This window comes from Oryctolagus cuniculus, chromosome 13 (assembly GCF_051225735.1).
Source record: "Oryctolagus cuniculus isolate XC-2025 breed Fujian yellow rabbit chromosome 13, ASM5122573v1, whole genome shotgun sequence".
NCBI lineage: Eukaryota > Metazoa > Chordata > Mammalia > Lagomorpha > Leporidae > Oryctolagus > Oryctolagus cuniculus.
In genome coordinates this window covers 38,368,070-38,389,296 of record NC_142879.1, presented here as the reverse complement: position 1 = coordinate 38,389,296, position 21,227 = coordinate 38,368,070, and the positions used below count along the sequence as shown (strand labels likewise).

General features: G+C 48.4%; 1 protein-coding gene across 12 annotated transcripts in view; it reads left to right on the top strand.

Annotated features, from left to right (window-relative positions):
* The window catches only part of NVL (nuclear VCP like), a 109,951-nt gene that overhangs the window by 80,884 nt on the left and 7,840 nt on the right, over nucleotides 1–21,227 (top strand). For 10 of the 12 annotated variants that reach the window (XR_016218883.1, XR_011381469.2, XR_016218882.1 and 7 more), the window contains one exon: nucleotides 6,611–8,107. The exons of the other annotated variants lie outside the window; for them this stretch is intronic. Coding sequence is in view for 4 of the 10 variants with exons in the window: in XM_008268360.5 (XP_008266582.1) it covers nucleotides 6,611–6,655 (45 nt within the window). In the remaining 6 variants the exon portion in view is untranslated. Of the gene's footprint in view, nucleotides 1–6,610; nucleotides 8,108–21,227 lie in introns of those variants that run through there. 12 annotated transcript variants of the gene reach the window in all.

Genomic DNA, 21,227 nt, shown 5'->3' with positions numbered 1-21,227 from the left:
GCTTCCACACTCCTAGACGTGAGAACTTGTGTATTGACTGTCCTAAAATTCCTTCCTTTACATCATTAGCCATTTATGACCTGAGGCTCAGCAAGTCTGGTTACAATTATTGGGTGGAAACGAAGTTGTAGTCCAGAAGAGTTGCACGAATTGAGTTGGTATTTCTCAGTGCCACTTTTTATTAAAATAAATATGCATTTAAGTTGCTGGAGTTGGCAGTGGTATCTTTTAGCATGTGACTTTCCAGCTAAAGTCAGACCCGAACTGTGTGTGTCTCCCATTGGGAGAAACAGTAGCTACCTTCACCTCACAAGCATTTTTGGTATACCAAAGAAAATGTTTTCATTTTACCGAACATCTTTGAATAAAACATGGTCTTATTAAAAGCAGAAATGGTTTTTTGTTTTGTTTTTTAAGATTTATTTATTTGAAAGTCAGAGTTACAGAGAGAGAGAGGGAAGGACAGAGAGATCCTCTATCTGCTGGTTCATTCCCCCAAATGACTGCATGACTAGGGCTGGGCCAGGCTAAAGCCAGGAACCCGGAACTCCATCTCGGTCACCCACATGGGTACAGGGACCCAAGGACTTGGGCCATCCTCCACTGATTTCCCAGGTGCCTTAGCTGGGAACTGGAGCAGAAGTAAAGCAGCTGGGACTTAACTGGCTGTGACGCCAGCTTAACCGGTTGCGCCACAACGCCAGCCCGACACTTGAATATTGTCAGACCTTAATTTTAGCCATTCTCCATGTAGTTTAAATTTACATTTCCAAATACATAAATGTGGAGCATATTTACATATGCAATTGGTCATTTGGAAATCTTGTTTTCTATTCTCATCTTTGCTCTTTAAAAACCATTTTTTTAAATTGAATATTTTCTCTTTATGATTGAATTCCTTTTGTCAAAAATATATATTGAAGGGGGCTGGCGCTGTAGCTCACTTGGTTAATCCTCCTCCTGCAGCACCAGCATCCCATATGGGTGCCAGGTTCTAGTCCCAGTTGTTCCTCTTCCAGTCCAGCTCTCTGCTGTGGCCTGGAAGGGCAGTGGAGAATGGCCCAAATGCTTGGGCCCTGCACCCGCATAGGAGACCAGGAGGAAGCACCTGGCTCCTGACTTTGGATCGGCGCAACGCCGGCCACAGTGGCCATTTGGGTGGTGACCCAACAGAAGGAAGACCTTTCTCTCTGTCTCTCTCTCACTGTCTAACTATCTGTCAAAAATATATATTGAGGGCCGGCACCGCAGCTCACTTGGCTTATCCTCCGCCTCTGGCGCCGGCATGCCAGGTTCTAGCCTTGGTTGGGGTGCCGGATTCTGTCCTGGTTGCTCCTCTTCCAGTCCAGCTCTCTGCTGTGGCCTGGGAAGGCAGTGGAGGATGGCCCAAGTGCTTGGGCCCTGCACCCGCATGGGAGACCAGGAGGAAGCACCTGGTTCCTGGCTTCGGATTGGCTTAGCGCACCGGCCGTAGCAGCCATTTGGGGGGTGAACCAACGAAAAAGGAAGACCTTCTGTCTCTCTCTCTCTCACTGTCTAACTCTGCCTGTCAAAAAAAATATTTATATATATAGAGAGAGGAATATTTTGTCCTTATCTGTGATCTTTTTATACTCTGAAACCATCTTTTGAAGAATAGATTTTTTTTTTTCATTTAGCTAGCCCAATTTATAATTTTTCTTTTATGGTTTTTATGTTTCGGTTACAAGAAATTTTTCTATCCAAGTTCACTGAAAAGAAAATCTTTAAGAAGTTTTATAGATTTAGCTTTTACATGTAGGCCTATGATCCATTTCACATTTCCCTCTGTATCTGTGAAGAATTGGTTCCAGGACCCCCAGAGATACCAAAATCAACAGATGTGATCAAATCCCTTGTATAAAATGGTATGGTATTTTCATATAATCTATGTATATTCTCCTAGTGCAATATAAATGCTATGAAAATAGTTATACTATGTTGTTGAGGAAATTATGATGGGGAAAAAGTCATGGGGCAGGTTTTTGGCTTGGCAGTTAATCCACTGCTTAGGAGGCCAGTGTGCCCTATCAGAGTACCTGAGTTCAATTTTCATCTCCCATTTCTAGCTTCCTGTTAATACAGATCTTAGGAGAAAGCAGTGATGGCTCTAGTAGTTGGGATACTGCCATACACGTGGAAGAACTGGATTGAGTTCCCAGCTGCTGGCTTCAGGCACCCCTGAAAATGGCCCAAGGACTCCTGTCAAAAAACCCACATGGGAGACCCAGATGAAGGTTTTGACTCCTGGCTTCAGCCTTGCACAACCCTGGCCATTGCAGCCATCTGGGCAGTGAACCAGCAGATGGAAGATGTCTCTCTCTCTCTCTCTCTCTAACTCTGATTTTCAAATAAGTCTTCAAAAAAAAAAAAAAACAAAAAAAAAACCAAGAATATTGAGTACAGGTTCATAGTTTTGGTTTTGAATGTTCTTGATCTACAGTTAGTTGAATCCATGGATGAGGAACTCATGCATTGTGAGGATAGAAGACCGACTATAATTTTTTTTAAAATTTATTTCATTTATTTGAAAAGACAGAGTTACAGAGAGACGTGGAGAGAGAGAGAGAGAGAGAGAGGTCTTCCATCTGCTGGTTTACTCCTTAAATGGCCGCAATGGCCAGCGCTGGGCCTATCCAAAACCAGGAGCCAGGTGCTTCTTCCAGGTCTCCCATTCAAGTGCAGGGCCTCAAGAACTTCGGCCATCTTGTACTGCTTTCCCAGGCCATAGCAGAGAGTTGGATCAGAAGTGGAACAGTTGGGACTCAAATCAGCTCCTATATGGGATGCTGGCACTGCAGGCAGTGGCTTTACCCGCTATGCCATAGCACCAGCCCCCAACTGTAATTTTTATATGTATTTGTGTTTCCTTTTTTCTGTGTGGTTGATTTCTCTGGCCTTCTTTGTTGAAAAGATGTTCCTTTCCTCATTGAGTTATCATGCCCATTTTTATTTTTAAGATTTATTTATTTATTTGAAAGTCAGAGTTATACAGAGGAGAGGCAGAGAGAGAGAGAGAGAGAGGTCTTCCATTCAATGGTTCACTCCCCAGATGGCTGCAACAGCCAGAGCTACGCTGATCTGAAGCTAGGAGCCAGGCGCTTATTCCGGGTCTCCCACGTGGGTGCAGGGGCCCAAGCACTTCGGCCATCTTCTACTGCTTTCCCAGGCCATAGCAGAGAGCTGGATCGGAAGAGGAGCAGTTGGGACTAGAACTGGCGCCCATATGGGATGCCAGAGCATCAGGCCAGGGTATTAACCCACTGAACCACAGCGCCAGCCCCCATGCCCGTTTTTAAAACTCAGTTGTTTATGATCATAAATATGTGACTGTATTTCTGCACTCTATTCACTTCTTTGATCTTTATATCCATCTTTATGTCACTATCTGGTTGCCTTTTTTTTTTTTTTTTTTTTTTTTTTTTGACAGGAAGAGAGGATAGAGAAAGGTCTTCCTTTACCATAAGTCTTGAAATCAGATAGCTTAAGTGCTCCAAATTTTGTTTTTTCCCAAAAAGAATTTTTTTGTCGATTTTAAGCTCTTTGTACCTCCATATAATATTTTCAGTCAGTTTATCAAGTTCTACCAACTAAAGCCAGCTGGGATTTTGTATGGGATTGCATTGAATCTGTAGATCAGTTTGGAGAACAGACATCTTAAAAATACTGAGTTTTGGGGGAGGTCAGGTCGCTACTTGGAATTCTCATATCCCTTGTCGTAATGCCTGATTTGAGTTCTAGGTTACTCCACACTTCCAATCCATCTTCCTGTTAATGTGCCGATGAGCCAACAGGTGATGGCCCAAGGGTTTGGGTTCCTGATACTCCTGTAAGAGACCCAGATGGAGTTCCTGGCTCCTGGCTTGAGTCTGTCCTAGCCCCATCCTAGGCATTTGAGGAATGAACCAGCAGATGGAAGATCTGTCATTCTGCCTTTTATATATTAACCTTGGAATACTTATTTGCCACTTTGCTTTCTTTATCTTGAAAAAGATCATCTGTATAGGAATTTATTTGCTTATATTTGCTTGCTTCAGTTTTGAGAAGCTTCCAAATGTATTGCTTAAGCAATTTTGCTATAGAGTACTACAAATTTGTCATGCAACATTTGGAATCACCTTGGCCCGATTCCTAAATTTTGGCATGTTATGGTAATTAAGATTTAATCTTCATTTTTTCAACATTTTATCACCTTTGCTTATTTTTTGCTTGTAAATTTGCAACCACTGTGTTTTTCCTTACAGCACATGCCTCCCGGATGGTACATGATTCTTAATTTAGCGTGCACAGAAACAGCATGTCAAGTAGATTTCATGCCCAGCAATCCGCTGACAGCAGCATGATCTTGTTTGGAGGGCAAATGTAGAAATCTGTTCCCTGGCCCAGTAAATCCTCAATGCCAGGTTCAGGTGGGGTACAGGCTGTAAGCAAACATTCTGCCTGTGTCCTCACACCTCCCAGTCTGCTTCTGGTTTGTTAGGCACTATCTGAAGTTCCTGCCTGGATCTAATGTCTAGGGAGAAAGGTTGTGTCCCATAGTGGTCCACATAAAGTCTTAACAGGCTCGTGATTTGTCATAATCAGTTCCCCAACAAGTAAGATGGACTGTTTGCCAGGTGCCTCTTGGAATTCAGAGGTGTTCATCTCAGCTGTGTTCTTTATTTTTTTCCCTCAACAAAGCCAAATTCTCCATCTAATATATGTCACTTCATAGACGAGTAAATCATAGTTGATTCTATTGTCTGGTTTTGGGCTTTTTTAAAGTAAAAAACGTATCCACTTGACAGAACACTGTCGCTAGCCTCCATGAATGCAGCTAAGTTTCCTGGGGGTGTCTGCACACTGCCTGGTTCTCCACATTTTCTAGCAGGTGGTGCTGCAAACCGAGCTTCTTGTTCAGACCTATTGGCTGTTCCCTACGGCAGTGCTGGACAGTCTTGTGCATTTGACTTTTCCCAGGCTGGCAGTCAAAGAAGTTGAAGTGCTGCAAGGCCCTTTGGAATTGTTCAAACTTATTTTCTGGCTCTACTCTGTTTTTTTGTTTCGTTTTATTTTTATTTTTATTTTTATTTTTATTTTTATTTTTATTTTTATTTTTTTGACAGGCAGAGTTAGACAGTGAGAGAGAGAGACAGAGACAAAGGTCTTCCTTCTGTGGGTTCACCCCCCAAATTGCCGCGGCCGGCACTGCGCCAATCCAAAGCCAGGAGCCAGGTGCTTCCTCCTGGTCTCCCACGTGGGTGCAGAGCCCAAGCAGTTGGGCCATCCTCCACTGCCTTCCCGGGCCACAGCAGAGAGCTGGACTAGAAGAGGAGCAACCAGAGCAGAATCCGGCGCCCCAACCGGGACTAGAACCACCCGGGGAGCCAGTGCCGCAGGTGGAGGATTAGCCAAGTGAGCCGTGGCACCGGTCTTACTCTTTGGTTTTTTACTTTACTTTTTGCTTGTTTTGGTTTTGATACCAGGCAGGTTTAGCCTAAAGATGGTATGGAGAAGTAAACAAACAAGAGTAGCTCAAAAAACTGCGGAAACGACCTGAGGCGGGACCTAGGAAACTAATACATTCTTCGAGCCTTAACAATTGAAACATTGTGGCACAGAAATTGACTGAATCCAGAACAGACTAGGAAACTCAGGAATATATTCCCAATACATAATTTATATAAAATTATTTCCTTTTGCCCCCCAATTCCATTTGGATTGACCACAGTTTAAAAAGTTGCTTTTGGGGCCAGTGCTGTGGTATAACAGGTTAAGCCACCATCTGCAATGCTGGAATCCCATGTGGGCCCTGGTTCAAGACCCAGCTGCTTCATTCTAATCCAGCTCCCTGCTAATAGCCTGAGAAAAGCAGCAGAAGATGGCCCAAGTGCTTGGATCTCTGCAACCATGTGGGAGACCCAGAAGAATCTCCTGGCTTCAGCCTTGCCCAGCCCTAGCCATTGTGGCTGTGTGGGGAGTGAATCAGCAGATGGAAGATCTCTCTCTAACTCTCCTCTCTCTCACTCTCTTTCTCCCTGTGTAACTGACTTTCACATAAACAAATACATATTTAAGTAAATAAATAAATAAAACATTGCTTTCTTCACAGATTTGATAGCGACCTAGGAACTTTTGACCTGGTTATTACCACAAACGTGAATCTCTAGTTGTGAAGGCACAGGATTTCCTTGGAGCAGGGTCAAATCAGTTGTCTTACACTGTGGCTCAGTCAGCTAGGTTGCCATAGCAGAGTACTAGGCGGATTAACCAACAGAAATTGCTCTCAGTTCTGGAGACCATGTCACGTCGTGACCTGGGTGTTGTCGGGGTTGGGTTTCCTGAGGCCTCTTGCCTGGCAGGTGACCGTGTTTTCCCTGGGTCTGCAGTCTCTTCCCTCTGTGCCTGTCTAGTGAAGTTCTCCATCGTAGAAGGGCACCGCTCACACTGGGTTTGGGGCCACCCCCATAACTCATCTCAGCCGGGTCCTGCCTGTGGAGCTGGCCACATTCTGAGGTCCTGGACTTCGGGACTCGGGCGCTTGCGTTTCAGGGGTTGCACCGTCCAGCCCGTGAGCAGCAGTGATCAGCTCTGTGTTCTCTCCCCTCACCAGGATCAAATGATGTATGACGCTCTGCAGCGCTCCCTCACCCGGTGACGCTTCCGGCCCTCACGTGCTCAGCATCTCACAGGCGTGGCCCCGCTCGGAAATGCATTTTCAAGTTAATAAGGCCACCTGGGACTGAAGACTCTATCCATGTGAAAACAGCCTCACTTCCTCTTTAAGAAAAAAGAGTTTTTTAAACTGCTGAAATAAATCTTTTTCAAGTAGAATTTTTATCATAAGTGATCTCAACCATCCAGAAAAGTTACAAAGAATTTTTCTCCGGAACCATCTGAGAATAAGCAGCTAGCTAACCTGATGCCCCACCCCCCACCCTGTATACGTTATTGTGTACTGCCTGCACACTGGAAGTCTCCCACCCACCCAGTCATCAAAAATCAGGAAGTTCATACCGTTACGTTGCTGTCCTCATAGTGTCCACTTCACAGTTAGTCATTGCAATTAGCTGCTGTGTCTCTTTGGTCTTGTTAAAGTCTGGAGTGGGTCCTCCAGCTTCACTTGGACGTTACAGGCCAGTTGCTTAGTAGAATGCCTTCCATGTGGATTGCGATGTTCCTCAAGATTAGGCTCAAGTAAAGCATCTTTATCAGGATTACCACGAAGCAACGCCGTGTTCTCTGCATTTTATCAGCTGGCGTGCAATTTCAATTAGTCCCAGTACTGTGGTATTCACCTGAGCACTTGACTAAGATGCTTCTGCCCGCCCTCTCACTCTGCAAAATTACTCCTTTTTCCTTTGTTTTTTTTTTGTTTTTTTTTTTTTTTTTTTTTAAATTTAAGAACAGTTATTTTCATTTGTTTGAAAGGAAGAGACAGACAGACACGGACAGATCTTCCCTAAATCCCCTCAAGAGGGAGGACTGGGCCAGGCAGAAACCAGGAGCCCAGAACTCAATTCAGGTCTCCCTTGTGGTGACAGGGACCCAAGTTCTTGAGCTATCCCCTGCTGCCTCCCCGGGTGTACATTAGCGGGAAGCTGGAATCAGAAGCAGAGCCAGGTGTCAAACCCAGCCACTCCAGTGTGGGATGCAGGTATCCCAAGCCGTGTTTTAAACACTGCACCAAATAGCTACCCCTTCTTTTTCCCTTTGTACTTTATACAGTTTTTGTGGGAACATAACTTTGAAATTAGGTAATGTTCTGTGCTTGATCAAATTCAAGTGTGAGGATTAGTATTCTTTCAAAGTTTATTATTCTTGTTTGATGTTTACATTGTCACAAATCTGGCCCTTTGTGCTGGCCTCTGTCTCCTTGACAGGTCCCTAGCTGGTACTTTCTGAGGGGGTTAATTTGTGTCATGCAATGTCACATCGTTGACAGGGTTGCTCACAATATATGCTAAGACTGTATAGATGGGTCTGATTATTGACTTTTCTTCCTAAATTTTTATGCCATCCTGTTCAATAAAAATGTTTAGGCTACTTCTAATGTAATTTATAAAGTGGAGAAAGTACTGATAAATAAAAAAGTTATAAAAGGTGGTAATATTTGGTCCTTTTTTTTGAGGAGTTTGGAGAATACAGACGTCTGATCCAGGTATCACAGTACCCAGTGAATGGGACATGAAGGAGTGTTAACATCCCAGGAGAGGAGCACCAGTGAAAAACCATGACTGTATAATACGAAAGTTAGCTAATTTGAGTAGTAGGGTTCAAAAGTAAAACATAGGGGCCGGCACTGTGGCATAGTGGGCCAAGCCTCTGCCTGTAGCACCAGGCAGAGCTGTGCCAATCCGAAGCCAGGAGCCAGTAGCTTCTTCCAGGTCTCCCACATGGGTTCAGGGGCCCAAGCACTTGGGCCATCTTCCACTGCTTTCCCAGGCCATAGCAGAGAGCAGGATCAGAAGTTAAGCAGCCAGAACTTGAACCAACACCCATATGGGATGCCAGCACTGCAAGCAGAGGCCTAGACTATTATGCCACAGCCCTGCCCCTGCCTGTTTTTCTCATAAATGGGAACAGCAGGCAGTTACTGGGCAGAAAACTGAACAACTAATCTTATAGTGCAGATTGCTCGTGATCCATGTACCAGACACTGCCACGTGTTCTCTTTAGTGTTCCCAGTTGATGTTGGGACCATTTGCATCCCATAAGTGGCCAATTCAAGTCCCAGCTGCTCCACTTCTGATCCAGCTCCCTATTGATGTGCTTGGGAAAGCGGCAGAAAGTGGCCTGAGTGCTTGGGCTCCTGCCACCCCTGTGGGAGACCTGGATGGAATTCGTGACTTCTGGTTCACCCTGGCCCAGCCACAGTTGTTGCAGCCATTTGGGAAGTGAACCAGCAGATGGAAGATGTCTTTCTATAACTCTTCCTTTCAAAACTTTAATGATAGGGGCCAGCGCTGTGATTCAGTGGGTTAAAGCCAAGGCCTGAAGCACCAGCATCCCATATGGCACCAGTACAAGTCCCGGCTGCTCCACTTCCAATCCAGCTCCCTGTTGTTCCTGGGAAAGCAAGGAAGGGTATCCCAGGTCTTTGGGCCCCTGCACCAACGTGGGAGACCTGGAAGAAGCTTCTGGCTTAGGCCTGGCCTAGCCCCAGTCATGGCCATTTGGGGCGTGTACCAGCTGGCAGAAGATACCTCTATCTCCCTTTCTCTATAACTCTGCCTCTCAAATAAATAAATCTTTTAAGAATAAATAATAAGTAAATAAAAACAAAGGTGGGAGTAGGTGTTTAGGCTAAGATGTTGGTTAGGAAACTTATGAAGAAAAGAACTTGCAGGGCTGGTGCCGTGGCTCACTTGGTTAATCCTCCGCCTGCGGTGCCAGCATCCCATATGATCTCCGGGTTCTAGTCCCGGTTGCTCCTCTTCCAGTCCAGCTCTCTGCTGTGGCCCGGGAAGGCAGTGGAGGATGGCCCAGGTGCTTGGGTCCCTGCATCCACATGGGAGACCAGGAGGAAGCACCTGGTTCCTGGCTTTGGATCAGCGCAGTGCACCAGCCGTAGCAGCCATTTGGGGGGTGAACCAACAGAAGGAAGACCTTTCTCTCTGTCTCTCTCACTGTCCAACTCTGCCTGTCCAAAAAAAAAAAAAAAAAAAATTGCACAAAACAATTCAAAAAAATCATAAACTAGAAAATACTAAGTTCCTGTAGCAGGCTTTTGGCTAGCAGTTAGGCTGCCATTTAAGTCACTTGCATCTCCCACCAGAGTACCTGGATTCAGTACCTGATCCTGGCTCTTGACCGAAGCTTCCTGCCAGTGCAGACTTGGAGGCAGCTGTGTTGGCCCAAGCAGTTGGGCTCCTACCATTCATATGGGAGCCCTGGACTGAATTCCTGGCTCATGCATCCCATGTCTGGTTCAGCCCAGTTTTGGTCATTGTGTGGGCATTTGAGGGAGTGAACCAGCAGATGGGAGAGAGCTCTCTTACTCTGCCTTTCAAATGAAATAAATTTTTAAAAATTTGAGAAGCACACAGTTTGCCATGTCGGGAGGATAAGTTAGCCACCCTTCCTCTTTTCCCCTAAGACGCATTTCACACAGCTGTCCTTATGCATGGCTGCTGGTGAGGGAGGGAGTTTTGTGATTATGTCACCCTGTCATGAGTGCCGTTCTGTCTTCCTGGGAAAGGTCCCTTTGTGAATGTCAACTGCAGAGATGTGTTCTAAGATAGGAAGGTTATCTGGGGAAATGTTGCTTTCTGGAATGTTCCACAGATAACATATTGACTGTGCAAGTTGGTCCCACTGCCAAGTAAGCCCTACTCCTGAGGGGAGGAGAGAGAGACTCAGGGAAGGTTGTCCCAAAGACCCCTTCTTTAGATAAGGGCAAGAAAAGATCCATATTCTATCACTGCCTTTCTGGCTTCCAAGACCAAGGTAAGTCTCAAGATGGAGGAACTCAAACAATACTTGTGAGCTTCCTTCCAACTCTGCTACCCGCCCTGCTTCTCATAGTCCTTATCACCTCACCTAGAAGTCTCGTTGTCATTGTCATCTCTTCTAATTGGTCATAAGTCATCTATGATTTAGAAATGTTCCTGAAATCTGCTCCCTTTGTTTCCATATGCTGACCTAGTTAAGACTTTCATTGCCTTTCACAACTGTGACTGTCGCCTCTTATCAATCAGCTGTTCAATCTCTTACTCTGAAACCAGTTTCCCTACCAAAATCACACCGCTTCTCTACCTGTCCTTCAGTGGCCTTTGTCGTCTGACAACAGCCCACCTGTGGCACCTGTCCCTCCTCCTCTGCAACACCACTTCTTTTCACTGCTTTAGCCTTTACTCAAGATGTACCCACTTCCTGGAATGCCTCCATCCTACCCTCTGCATGGCCGGCTTGGCCTTCAGGGTTTCCTGAGCAGCTTTGCCCAGTCTCTCTGCTTTTTGTGCCAACCTAGACTGGCTGCAGTACTCATTGTCATCAGCTGCTTACAAACTAAGAGTCTCGGTGGCAGCAACTCTGCTCAGCATTTGACATTTATCAAGAACTTAGAAAGTTTTTTTTAAAGATTTATTTATTTGTTTGAAAGGCAGAGTTATAGAGAGGCAGAGAGAGAGCACGCGCGCACGAGAGCGCTTCCATCTGCTGGTTCACTCCCCAAATGACCGTAACAGCCAGAGCTGGGCCAATCCAAAGCCAGGAGCCAGGAGCTTGTTTTGGGTCTCCCATGTGGATTCAGGGACCCAAGGACTTGGGCCACCCTCTGCTGTTTTCCCAGATACATTAGCAGGAAGCTGGATCAGAAGTGGAGCAGCTGGGACTCGACTCGAACTGGTGCCCATATAGGATGCTGGCACTTCAGGCAATGGCTTTACCCACTATGCCACAGAGCCAGCCCCAAACTTAGAAACTTTAACATTTTTAAATTAATGGTTTAATCTAGGAAGCAGAGAGAGTGAACCACCTACTGGTTCACTCCCCAAATACCTGCAATTGCCAGGGCTGGGCCAATTGAATTGAATCCAGGTCTCCCATGTGGATGGCAAGGAGCCAATCACTTGAGCCATCCAGCCACTGCTTCCCAGGGTACACATTATCAGGAAGCTGAAGTCAGGAACCAGAATGAGCTGTAGAATTCAGGTACTCCTATGGGACCGGGGCATCTTCACCACTAGCCTAAAAGCCTTCCCCCACAACAAAGTAGCTTTTCAATTGAACAGTGAATCCTAGGGCACAAAGCACAGACTGGAGAGATTGGGTGGACACCCCACAGCACTCTACAAACTGGGACTTTGAGACTGGGGAGATGCCAGGCAGGCTAAGGAGGTAGGGCTTCCCTTGTGTTTAGTTGCTGCTGGTCAGAGGCCTTTCAGCAGTCCTGCCCCCAGGCTGAGGGGCCCTGGGGAGCCCTCTGTGGTCCAGACATGCAGAAGAAAAAAAAAAAAAAAACTTTCTGGAGTAGGCATTTGGTACTGCAGGTATGACAGCCACTTGAGACTCCAGCATCCCATAGCAGATGGTGCCTGGTTCAAGTCCTGACTCCTCCTCTTCCCATCCCAGCTTCCTGCTAATGAGCACGCTGGGAGGCAATGGTGGTGGTGGCTCAAGTTGGGAGACCAGAATTCAGTCCCCAGCTACTAGCTTTAGCCTGCCCAGCCTTGGCTGTTGTGGGCATCTGGAGAGTGAATCAGCAATGGAAGAACTCTGTCTCTCTGCCTTTCAAATTAAATGAAAAATAAGTAAATTTCTAAAATTAGGAACAGAAGCATTTTACTTTTTGATTAGCCTATTTGAAATAAACAAACAAAAAAATCTGCTGCTAAGAGCCTAGCCCACAGGAGCATTCTCTAAGACAGAAAGCTGTAAAGAGGGGGTGGAGGTATTCACTGCAACCACCCTGCCTCTCCGAGCCTGCTAGGCCGACAGTGGGTCTTCCTTACAGACGCTGGGAGCTCATTGCTAGCTTGGACTTTCTCAAAATCAACATTGCAGAAGGGTAAATGAGTTTCACAACCACTGAGATGTGGCATCACCATCTCTTGTATCCTCAGCGCCCAGAAACAACACTGCCCCATAAAGCTCCAGTAGTGCTGCTGCCAGAGAGGCCCGAGGCCCTGGCCTGGAAACCTGGCATCAGACAGGCTCCCCTTTGTGCCTCGCTGCAGGGCCTACATGTTTTCCGCATGTGTCTTCCGAGGGCATTCCAGGAGCAGCCCAGTGCTGTGCTGACTTGAGTTCCTCCTGACTCAGGTCTTAACCCTCCTGTTCGAGAAGGTTCCATCCTCTTTGGTTTCTGCAGATCCAGACAAGAACATCATCCTGCCTGCTAATTGTAGCTTTGGTTTGTTCTTCCTTTTCTAGGTCATTGAGATCCATCATCAGGTTATTTGCAATTTTTTTTATTGTACGCACTTATTACTATAACCCTTCCTGTTAGTTCAGTTTTTGCTGTATCACATAAGTTTTGGCATGTTGTATCACCATTTTCATTTGTTCTAAGATTTTGTTTTGTTTTCTATTTTCATCTTATTTGAAATACCAGGGGACTGGCCAGCACCACGGCTCACTAGGCTAATCTTCCGCCTGCGGCGCCAGCACTCTGGGTTCTAGTCCTGGTTGGGGCGCCGGATTCTGTCCCAGTTGCTCCTCTTCCAGTCCAGCTCTCTGCTGTGGTCCGGGAGTGCAGTGGAGATGGCCCAAGTGCTTGGGCCCTGCACCTGCATGGGAGACCAGGAGGAAGCACCTGGCTCCTGGCTTCGGATCGGCACAGAGCGCTGGCAGCAGCACACCAGCCGTAGTGTTGTACCTGAGCAAGTGTAAACAAAGGAGCACCACACATTGATAAAATTTGATGGTCCTTTATTGCCGGCAGTGGAGAGTGGGCTCATGCCCTAAAGAACTCTCAACCCTGAAGCCCAAAGCAACAGGGTTTATAAAGGCAAAAACCACAAAATCGGGAGGGGAATACATGGTTACTGGGGTCAAGCTGACCTAAAACCTATGTAAAACTAGTATCAATTATAATCTTGACAATACCAATTACAATCTTAACAATTCCAATTATAATCTTGACATTAATCCAGGTATTGGTTTTAATCATATGTAGGACATAGACAAATTACATTTTTATGGGCCAGCGACACGGCTCACTAGGCTAATCCTCCGCCTTGCGGCGCTGGCACACCGGGTTCTAGTCCCGGTCGGGGCGCCGGATTCTGTCCCGGTTGCCCCTCTTCCAGGCCAGCTCTCTGCTGTGGCCCAGGAGTGCAGCAGAGGATGGCCCAAGTACTTGGGCCCTGCACCCCATGGGAGACCAGGATAAGTACCTGGCTCCTGCCATCGGATCAGCATGGTGCGCAGGCCGCAGCACGCCGGCCGTGGCGGCCATTGGAGGGTGAACCAACGGCAAAGGAAGACCTTTCTCTCTGTCTCTCTCACTGTCCACTCTGCCTGTAAAAAAAAAAAAAAAAAAAATTAACCCAGGTGCAGCCTATCCACTTCCAAGCTTGAGCGATCATGCTAGGGGGTTTCTGTGTTCTGCCAAGTGTGATGTCGTGGACTGCTATTGTTCAACTGTTTTAGATCATAGTTTCAGATCAGAGTCTCCCGGTGGGGGGGGGGGGGGCACCTTCCCAGAATGGAGTCTCAGGTTCTCCAAAATGGAGTCCCTAGTGCCAAGGTGTTACTTCAATAGCGGCCATTTGGGGGGTGAACCAACGGAAAAGGAAGACCTTTCTTTCTCTCTCTCCGTCTAACTCTGCCTGTCTAAAAGAAAGAAAGAGAGAGAGAGAGAGGAAGGAAGGAAGGAAGGAAGGAAGGAAGGAAGGAAGGAAGGAAGGAAGGAAGGAAGGAAAGAAAGAAGGAAAGAAGGAAAGAGAAAGAAAGACCAGGGGAGTGGGAGAGAGACAAACAGAATCTTTGATCTGCTGGGTCATTCCCCAAATTCACCACAGCCAGTGGTGGGTCAGAACAAACCTGGAGCCCAGTACTCAATCTGTGTGTCTATTGCACGGATGACTGGAACCCAAGTACTTTAGCCACCACGTGCTGCCTCTCAGGGTGTATTAGCAGGAAGCTGGATCACAAGGGGAATAGCCAGGACTTGAACCGGGTGCTCCAGTATGGAATTAGACATCCCAAACGATGTCTGAATCACTAAGCCAAATGCCTGCACCTCTTCCAAAAATTTTTTCTAAAAATATTTATTTACTTATATTGAAAGTCGGAGTTACAGAGAGAGGGAGAGACAGAGATCACTCACCACATGGCTGCAATAGTTAGGCCTGGACCGATCAGGAGCCAGGAACTTCATCCAGGTCTCCCATGTGGGTGGCAGGGGCCCAAGCACTTGGGACATCCTCTGCTGCTTTCCCAGGCTAGTTAGCAGGGAGCTGGGTTGCTAGTGATGCAGATGGTAGCTTTGCCCACAATGCCAGCCCCCCAAGAAATTTTTTTATTTTCCTTTTGATACTTCGAATGATTTGATTTCTTCATTCAGTACCATGGTGTTTACTTTCTATGTTCCTGTACATTTAACTTTTTAATTTTATTTTCATTTTACTTAAAAGGCAGAGAAACAGAGAAAGGCAAAGAGAGAGACAGAGAGAGATCTTCCTTCTGCTGGTTTGCTTCCCAAAACCCACAATAGCCTGGGCTTGGGAACTCAGAAGCCATTCCTGGGCTCTCACGTGGGCGCAGGAACCCAAATACTGAGCATCACCTGCTGCCTTCCAGGTTGCACACTAGGGGGAAGCTGGAATCAGAAGCAGAGCTGGGACTGGTCCCTCCTATGTGGGATGCGGGCATCCCAAGGGGCATCTTAACCTCTGAGTCAAACACTCGCCCCTGTGTACGATTCTGGTTTCTTTTGTTGTTGATCTCTAGTTTTTCTCCCCTGGGGACAGAGAAGAGACGTGATACTGTTTCCATATTTAAAATGGGTTGAAACTTGTCTTGAGGACTGATACAGGAGCACATCCTAATAGGTGAAGTAAGCCAGACACAGCAAGACAAATACCACGCGTTCTCCCTCCCACGGGAAGACTCAATTCGTCCATAGTGATTCCTAGCGGCTAGGAAGGTTGGGGGGTGGGGGATGCATAACGGACAGCAGAACCCTGAGGAGGAGGGAACACAGGAGGTCCTGTGTTCCCCGGCACAGCGGGGTGACTGTCGCTCACAGCAACCTAGGGCGTGTTTTATGCAGAACTGGAGGGGAGGAGCTGGTGGGCTGAGGGGAGGAAATGTTAAGTGCAGTACTTCCTGTACACATGCATTGAAAAACCGCCCTGTGCCCATACATGGCACAGACATTGCATGTTAATTAAGGAGAAAAAGAGGACTATCTCACCCAGTATCATCTTCTCCAGAGATCCTGGGAGAGTCTGCAGCCTCTCTTCCTGTTGCAGGAAAGCATCAAGGATGGGCTCCCCAAAATGAGGAAGTCACATCAAAGAAATGGAAGGCGGCATGGAGAGAGGAGGAGGGGCTGGTGGGAGGACGGCCGAGGCCCAGGAGACAGAGGCACGGAGGGTAATGACCCCAGACCAGCTTGCTGCCCTCACACATGAACACGGAATGTCCAGGTGTGCCCGGCCCACTCGCCACCTGGGAACCCTGACCTGATGTCCCTTCCAGGCACATCTGCTTCAACCTTCAACTTCAGAGAGAAACATCCAGAGCAGGGGCAGGTGTTGGGCCCAGCACCTAAGACACCTGTGTCGCATGTCAGAGGGCCTGAGTTAAGCGCAGGCTCTGCTCCACACCCAGCCTCCTGCTGACAGACACCCGGGAGGCAGCAGGCTATGGCTAAGTAGCGGGTTCCCTACCACCCACAGGGGACCTGCACTGGGTTCCTGGCTGCTCAGTTTGGGGAGCGGGGAAAGCTGGAGGCAGGCTCTGTCGCAACCCTCTGCTCAGGTCTACTGCCTTTTCCTGAGGCAGCTAGGTCTGCGTTTGCTGCAAACTGAGAAATATCTTTTTTTAGGGATTCACATGTAGGTGAGACCATGAAAAAGAAGTGCAAAGGAGCAGTTATCACAGCGTTCAGGGTGACAGCTACACTGGGGAGGGAGATGTGATGGGGTCTCCTTGGGGGCGTTCTGAGGTGCTGGTCCTGTTTCGTATCCCATGGTAGGTACGTGGGGTTCACATATTCATATTGACTTTGAGAGACACAGAAAAGAGACAGAGAGAGCTCTCAGCCGCTGGTTCATTTCCCAAATGGGCTTAGTCCAGGTCTCCCTCCACCCTGATTGTATATTTTAAAATGTATCTACACATTTTATGCTCTTCTGTATTAACAATTTTTAAAAAGATTTATTTACTTATGTATTTTTATTTGAAAGAGTTTCAGAGAGAGAGAGACAGAGATCTTCCATCCGCCGGTTCACTCCCCTGATGGCCGCAGCAACCAGGGCTGGGCCAGGCTGAAGCCAGGAGCCAGGAGCTTCTTGATCTCCCAGGTGGGTGCAAGCGCCCAAGCACTTGGGCCATCTGCTGCTGCTTCTCCTAGGCCATTATCAGGGAGCTGGATCCGAAGTGGAGCAGCTGAGACTCAAACTGGCGCCAATAGGGGATGCCGGCACCGCAGGTGGTGGCTTTACCTTCTATGCCACAAAGCCGGGCTCTAATAATATGTTTCATAATAAAAAAATTTTTTTTTGACAGGCAGAGTGGACAGTGAGAGAGAGAGACAGAGAGAAAGGTCTTCCTTTGCCGTTGGTTCACCCTCCAATGGCCGCCGCGGCCGGCGCACCGCACTGATCCGATGGCAGGAGCCAGGTGCTTCTCCTGGTCTCCCATGGGGTTCAGGGCCCAAGTACTTGAGCCATCCTCCACTGCACTTCCCTGGCCACAGCAGAGAGCTGGCCTGGAAGAGGGGCAACCGGGACAGAATCCGGCGCCCCAACCAGGACTAGAACCCAGTGTGCCGGCGCCGCAAGGCCGAGGATTAGCCTAGTGAGCCGCGGCGCCGGCCCATAAAAATATTTTCAAAGAATTGAGGACAACTGGTTGGGGGAGGGCGGGGACTTTCTGCGGAAATAATTGGCTGAAGTAAAAGTGATTGTGTTCTAAATTACCCAGGTAATTTTCTGTGGCTGGCTAAAGCCGCACTTAAACAAAAGCAAGCACAAGGTGTGTACATTCTTGCCTCCTGCCAACCTGAACTCCCTGTACAAGTGCATTTTGCCCTGAAGAATTACACACAACCCAGATGTACATTTGTTCCTGCTTTGTTCTCAGTGCGAAATATATTTTTTGAGAATTGTACGAAACAGTAAAAAAAAAAAAAGTTCTGCCTGTCCCTCCTCTGGAGCCAAGCCCAGTGGGCTGGCTATGTGGTGAGCTGGCACCTGACAAAGTAAAGTGTGCTCCAAGGGCTCATAGACTTTTTGTAATCTGCAGAGGAGCCAGAAAGGCATTCTGAAGTCAGAAGCGAGGCCGGCTGGCCTGGGCTGGGAACACCATGTGATCAAGCAGCGGCAGGGGTGAGGGACGGATTCCAGGATCCCTCCTTCCTCACCTCTGCTTAGTGTGTCACCAAGCTGGGGGGATGGGGGAATTCCCTCAGGGCTCAAAACTTGAAGGAGTCTGTTTTTGTTTCCAGCTGGGACCTAGGACATGCTCTGGTAGCTCCATTCAAGGTCATTTCAGGTGACTGCAGTGACTTTGATTAGCATCAGGACACCGTGTGGTGCTGTGAGTGAGACCTCACTAATTCATTCACAAGTGTCTATTGACAAATGACCATGAGCCAAGCCAGAGTCCCTCCTCTGTGCCAAGAAGCAGGGCTAATGAACCAATGTGCATATATATGCGTGTGTCTCTCTGTATGCCCGCGCACACACTTACCTAACACATGGGACACACTGTGAAGAGGAGGCGAGGTCAGGCGGTGGGAGGGTTGAGTGTGTGTGAGAAGGGGCGCTTGTGTATAGAGGTGGGTCCTGGCTGGCCTCTGGTCACAGGATGTATGAAGGGAGTGGGATGGAGCAGCACAGCTTTGCAGGGGAGAGCATGCTAGGCAGAGGAACACCAAGGCTACCTCTTGACATTGCACAAGGTGTAGTTATAAGAACATCCACCTGGGGCCAGCGCCATGGCTCACTTGGTTAATCCTCCGCCTGTGGCGTCGGCGTCCCATATGGGCACTGGGTTCTAGTCCAGCTCTCTGCTGTGGCCTGGGAAAGCAGTGGAGGGTGGCTCAGGTGCTTGGGCCCTGCACCTGCATGGGAGACCAGGAAGAAGCACCTGGCTCCCGGCTTTGGATCAGCATAGCTCCGGCAGTAGTGGCCATTTGGGGGGTGAAACAGAGGAAGGAAGACCTTTCTCTCTCTCTCTCTCTCTCTGTCTAAAATATTTTAAAGAACATCCAGCTGCTGCCTGTGACAGGGCTTGAAAGTCCTTCAGGGAGGGGCCGGTGCTGTGACACAGCGGGAAAGCCCCAGCCTGTAGTGCTGGCATCCCATGTGGGCATAGGTTCTAGTCCCAGCTGCTCCACTTCTGATCCAGCTCCCTGCTAATGCACCTGGGAAAGCAGCAGAGAATGGCCCAACTCCTTAGGCCCCTGTATCCATGTGGGAGACCCGGAAGAAGCTCCTGGTTCCTGGCTTCTAGCTTTGGATCAGCTCTGGCCACTGCAGCCATTTGGGGAGTGAACCTGCAGATGGAAGAGCGCTCGCTCTCTCTCTCTCTCTCTCTCTCCTCTGTAACCGTCTTTCAGATTAAAAAAAAAAAAAAAAAAAAAAGGCAGGGAGCTGTCCCTCCCCCTCCGGACAGGTGGCCAGACTCCCCCCCCCCCACCCCGCCCCGTTTCCTCATGGCTCAATGCAGCAGCAGCACACTGGGACGAGACAGTGGCAGGGCCAAGGCCAGTGCTCAGCTTCTGCCCAGGGCTTTCCCACCCTGGGGCCCTTTCCCCTCTTGGGGTCCTGGGGAGGACAGGGTGGAGGGCACAGGAGGACCTGCTTCACAGTAAATTTTATTTTCATTTTACCACAACTAGAACTGGGCCAGGCCACAGTGCTCCATGTGGGTGGCAGGGACTTGACTGCTACTTGCTGCCTGCCAGCATGGAATTGGAATCAAAGCTGCAACTTGAACCTGACACCCACACCCACACCCACTTCAGCCTGTCATTTTATTACGTATTTGTTTGAGAGACAGAAAAACAGAGTTCCCATTGCTGATTCATTTTCCAAATATCCACAGTGGCTGCAGCTGGGCCCAGCCGAAAACAGGGGTAAGGAGTACAATCTAGGTCTCCCATATGGGTGGCAGGAACCCAATTACTTGAGCCAGCACCTTTGCCTGCCAGGCTCTATCTCGATGGGAAGCTGTAGTCCAGGAACCAGGCACACTGGGGAACTGGGCATCTTAGGCACCAGGCTGAACACCTGCTCCACCGAGGCTGTCTTTGAGAGGTGCGATGATGGCTGACTTGGATACTGTTTTTGCCACCTTTCTGTGAATTGCTGCAATTTACTTTAGCAACAGAAAAAAATAAAGTGAACAAAAACCCCAAGTGCATAAGCGAACTGCCTTGTGGCACCTCAGCCGATCATTCTACCCCTGCCCTTTGAACCGCCTCTTTTCTTGGGCTAACCGAAACCGGTACTTAAGAGCACTTCAGTCTTCTCTCCTTTCCTGAGTCACTTGTTTTTTGCCTGTGACTATGTGTGAAGCATTATCTAGACCTTAAACCTTTAAGCTTTTCATAATTGTGCTTTGTTTCCCTAAAGAAAGGGACTTCTAGGAGATTAAGACTTGCCCTGCTGATAGGTAGAGTGACTGAGAGAGAGGGAGAGACAGAGAGAAAGATCTTCCAGCCGCTGGTTCACTCTCCAAATGGCCACAAGGATCGGGGCTGGGCCAAACCAAAGCCAGGAGCCAGGAGCTTCTCTTCCAGACCTCCCACGTGGGTGCAGGGCCCCAAGCTCTTGGGCCATCTTCTGCCGCCTTCCCAGGTGCATTGATGGGAGTCAGCACAGGCATTGTAAGCAGGTGCCACAAATGCGAGCTGCTTGGGCAAGTCTTTCCCTGTGCTTGTGTCACTTTCTTCATGAACAAGCAGAGGATGGTGGGATCAGAGCCAGCCCAGTGAGGGGCCCCTGGGATTCAGAGAAAGGTGGCACAGCAGAGCCGTCTGCCGGATAGTGCCCCTTGTGGACTGGCCTTCCTGGGTCCCCCCTCCTCCTAGCAGCCTAGGAATGTCCCCAGGGGCAGCTTCCAGCAAAGAGGGATAGGGGTTGGCCACCACACACTTCAGCTTCCCAGCCTCTCAGAGAACCTTTGACAAAGATCCTGGCTACCAACTCAGGCCCAGAAAACACACAGCAAATCTGTGGCTTAATGAATTACCCTAAGGCAAACCCCTGTGCGGCCAAGTCCCAGGCAGGGCCCAGCCCCACTTGCCTGCAGGGCAGATGCATCTGCCATCTGCCTTTTCTGACCCTTTCCTGCCCACTTCTCGCTCCCAGGACTGCCCTCCAAACGAGCCACTTGTGACCGAGATTCCTGTCTCGGGGTCAGTTCTTAGTGAAACCCAGCGTCAGGCAGCAGACGAGGAAAGGTGGAGAGAAGACGTCTGAGAAGAGAGCTGAGGAGGAAGAATCGGCTGGCTGTGCTGGAGCCAGGCTGGCCCCACGGGGGGAGCACAGAGGCCCGGGCACGCAGCAGCCCTGGGCCTGCAGAGCAGAAAGCACCTGGCGAGG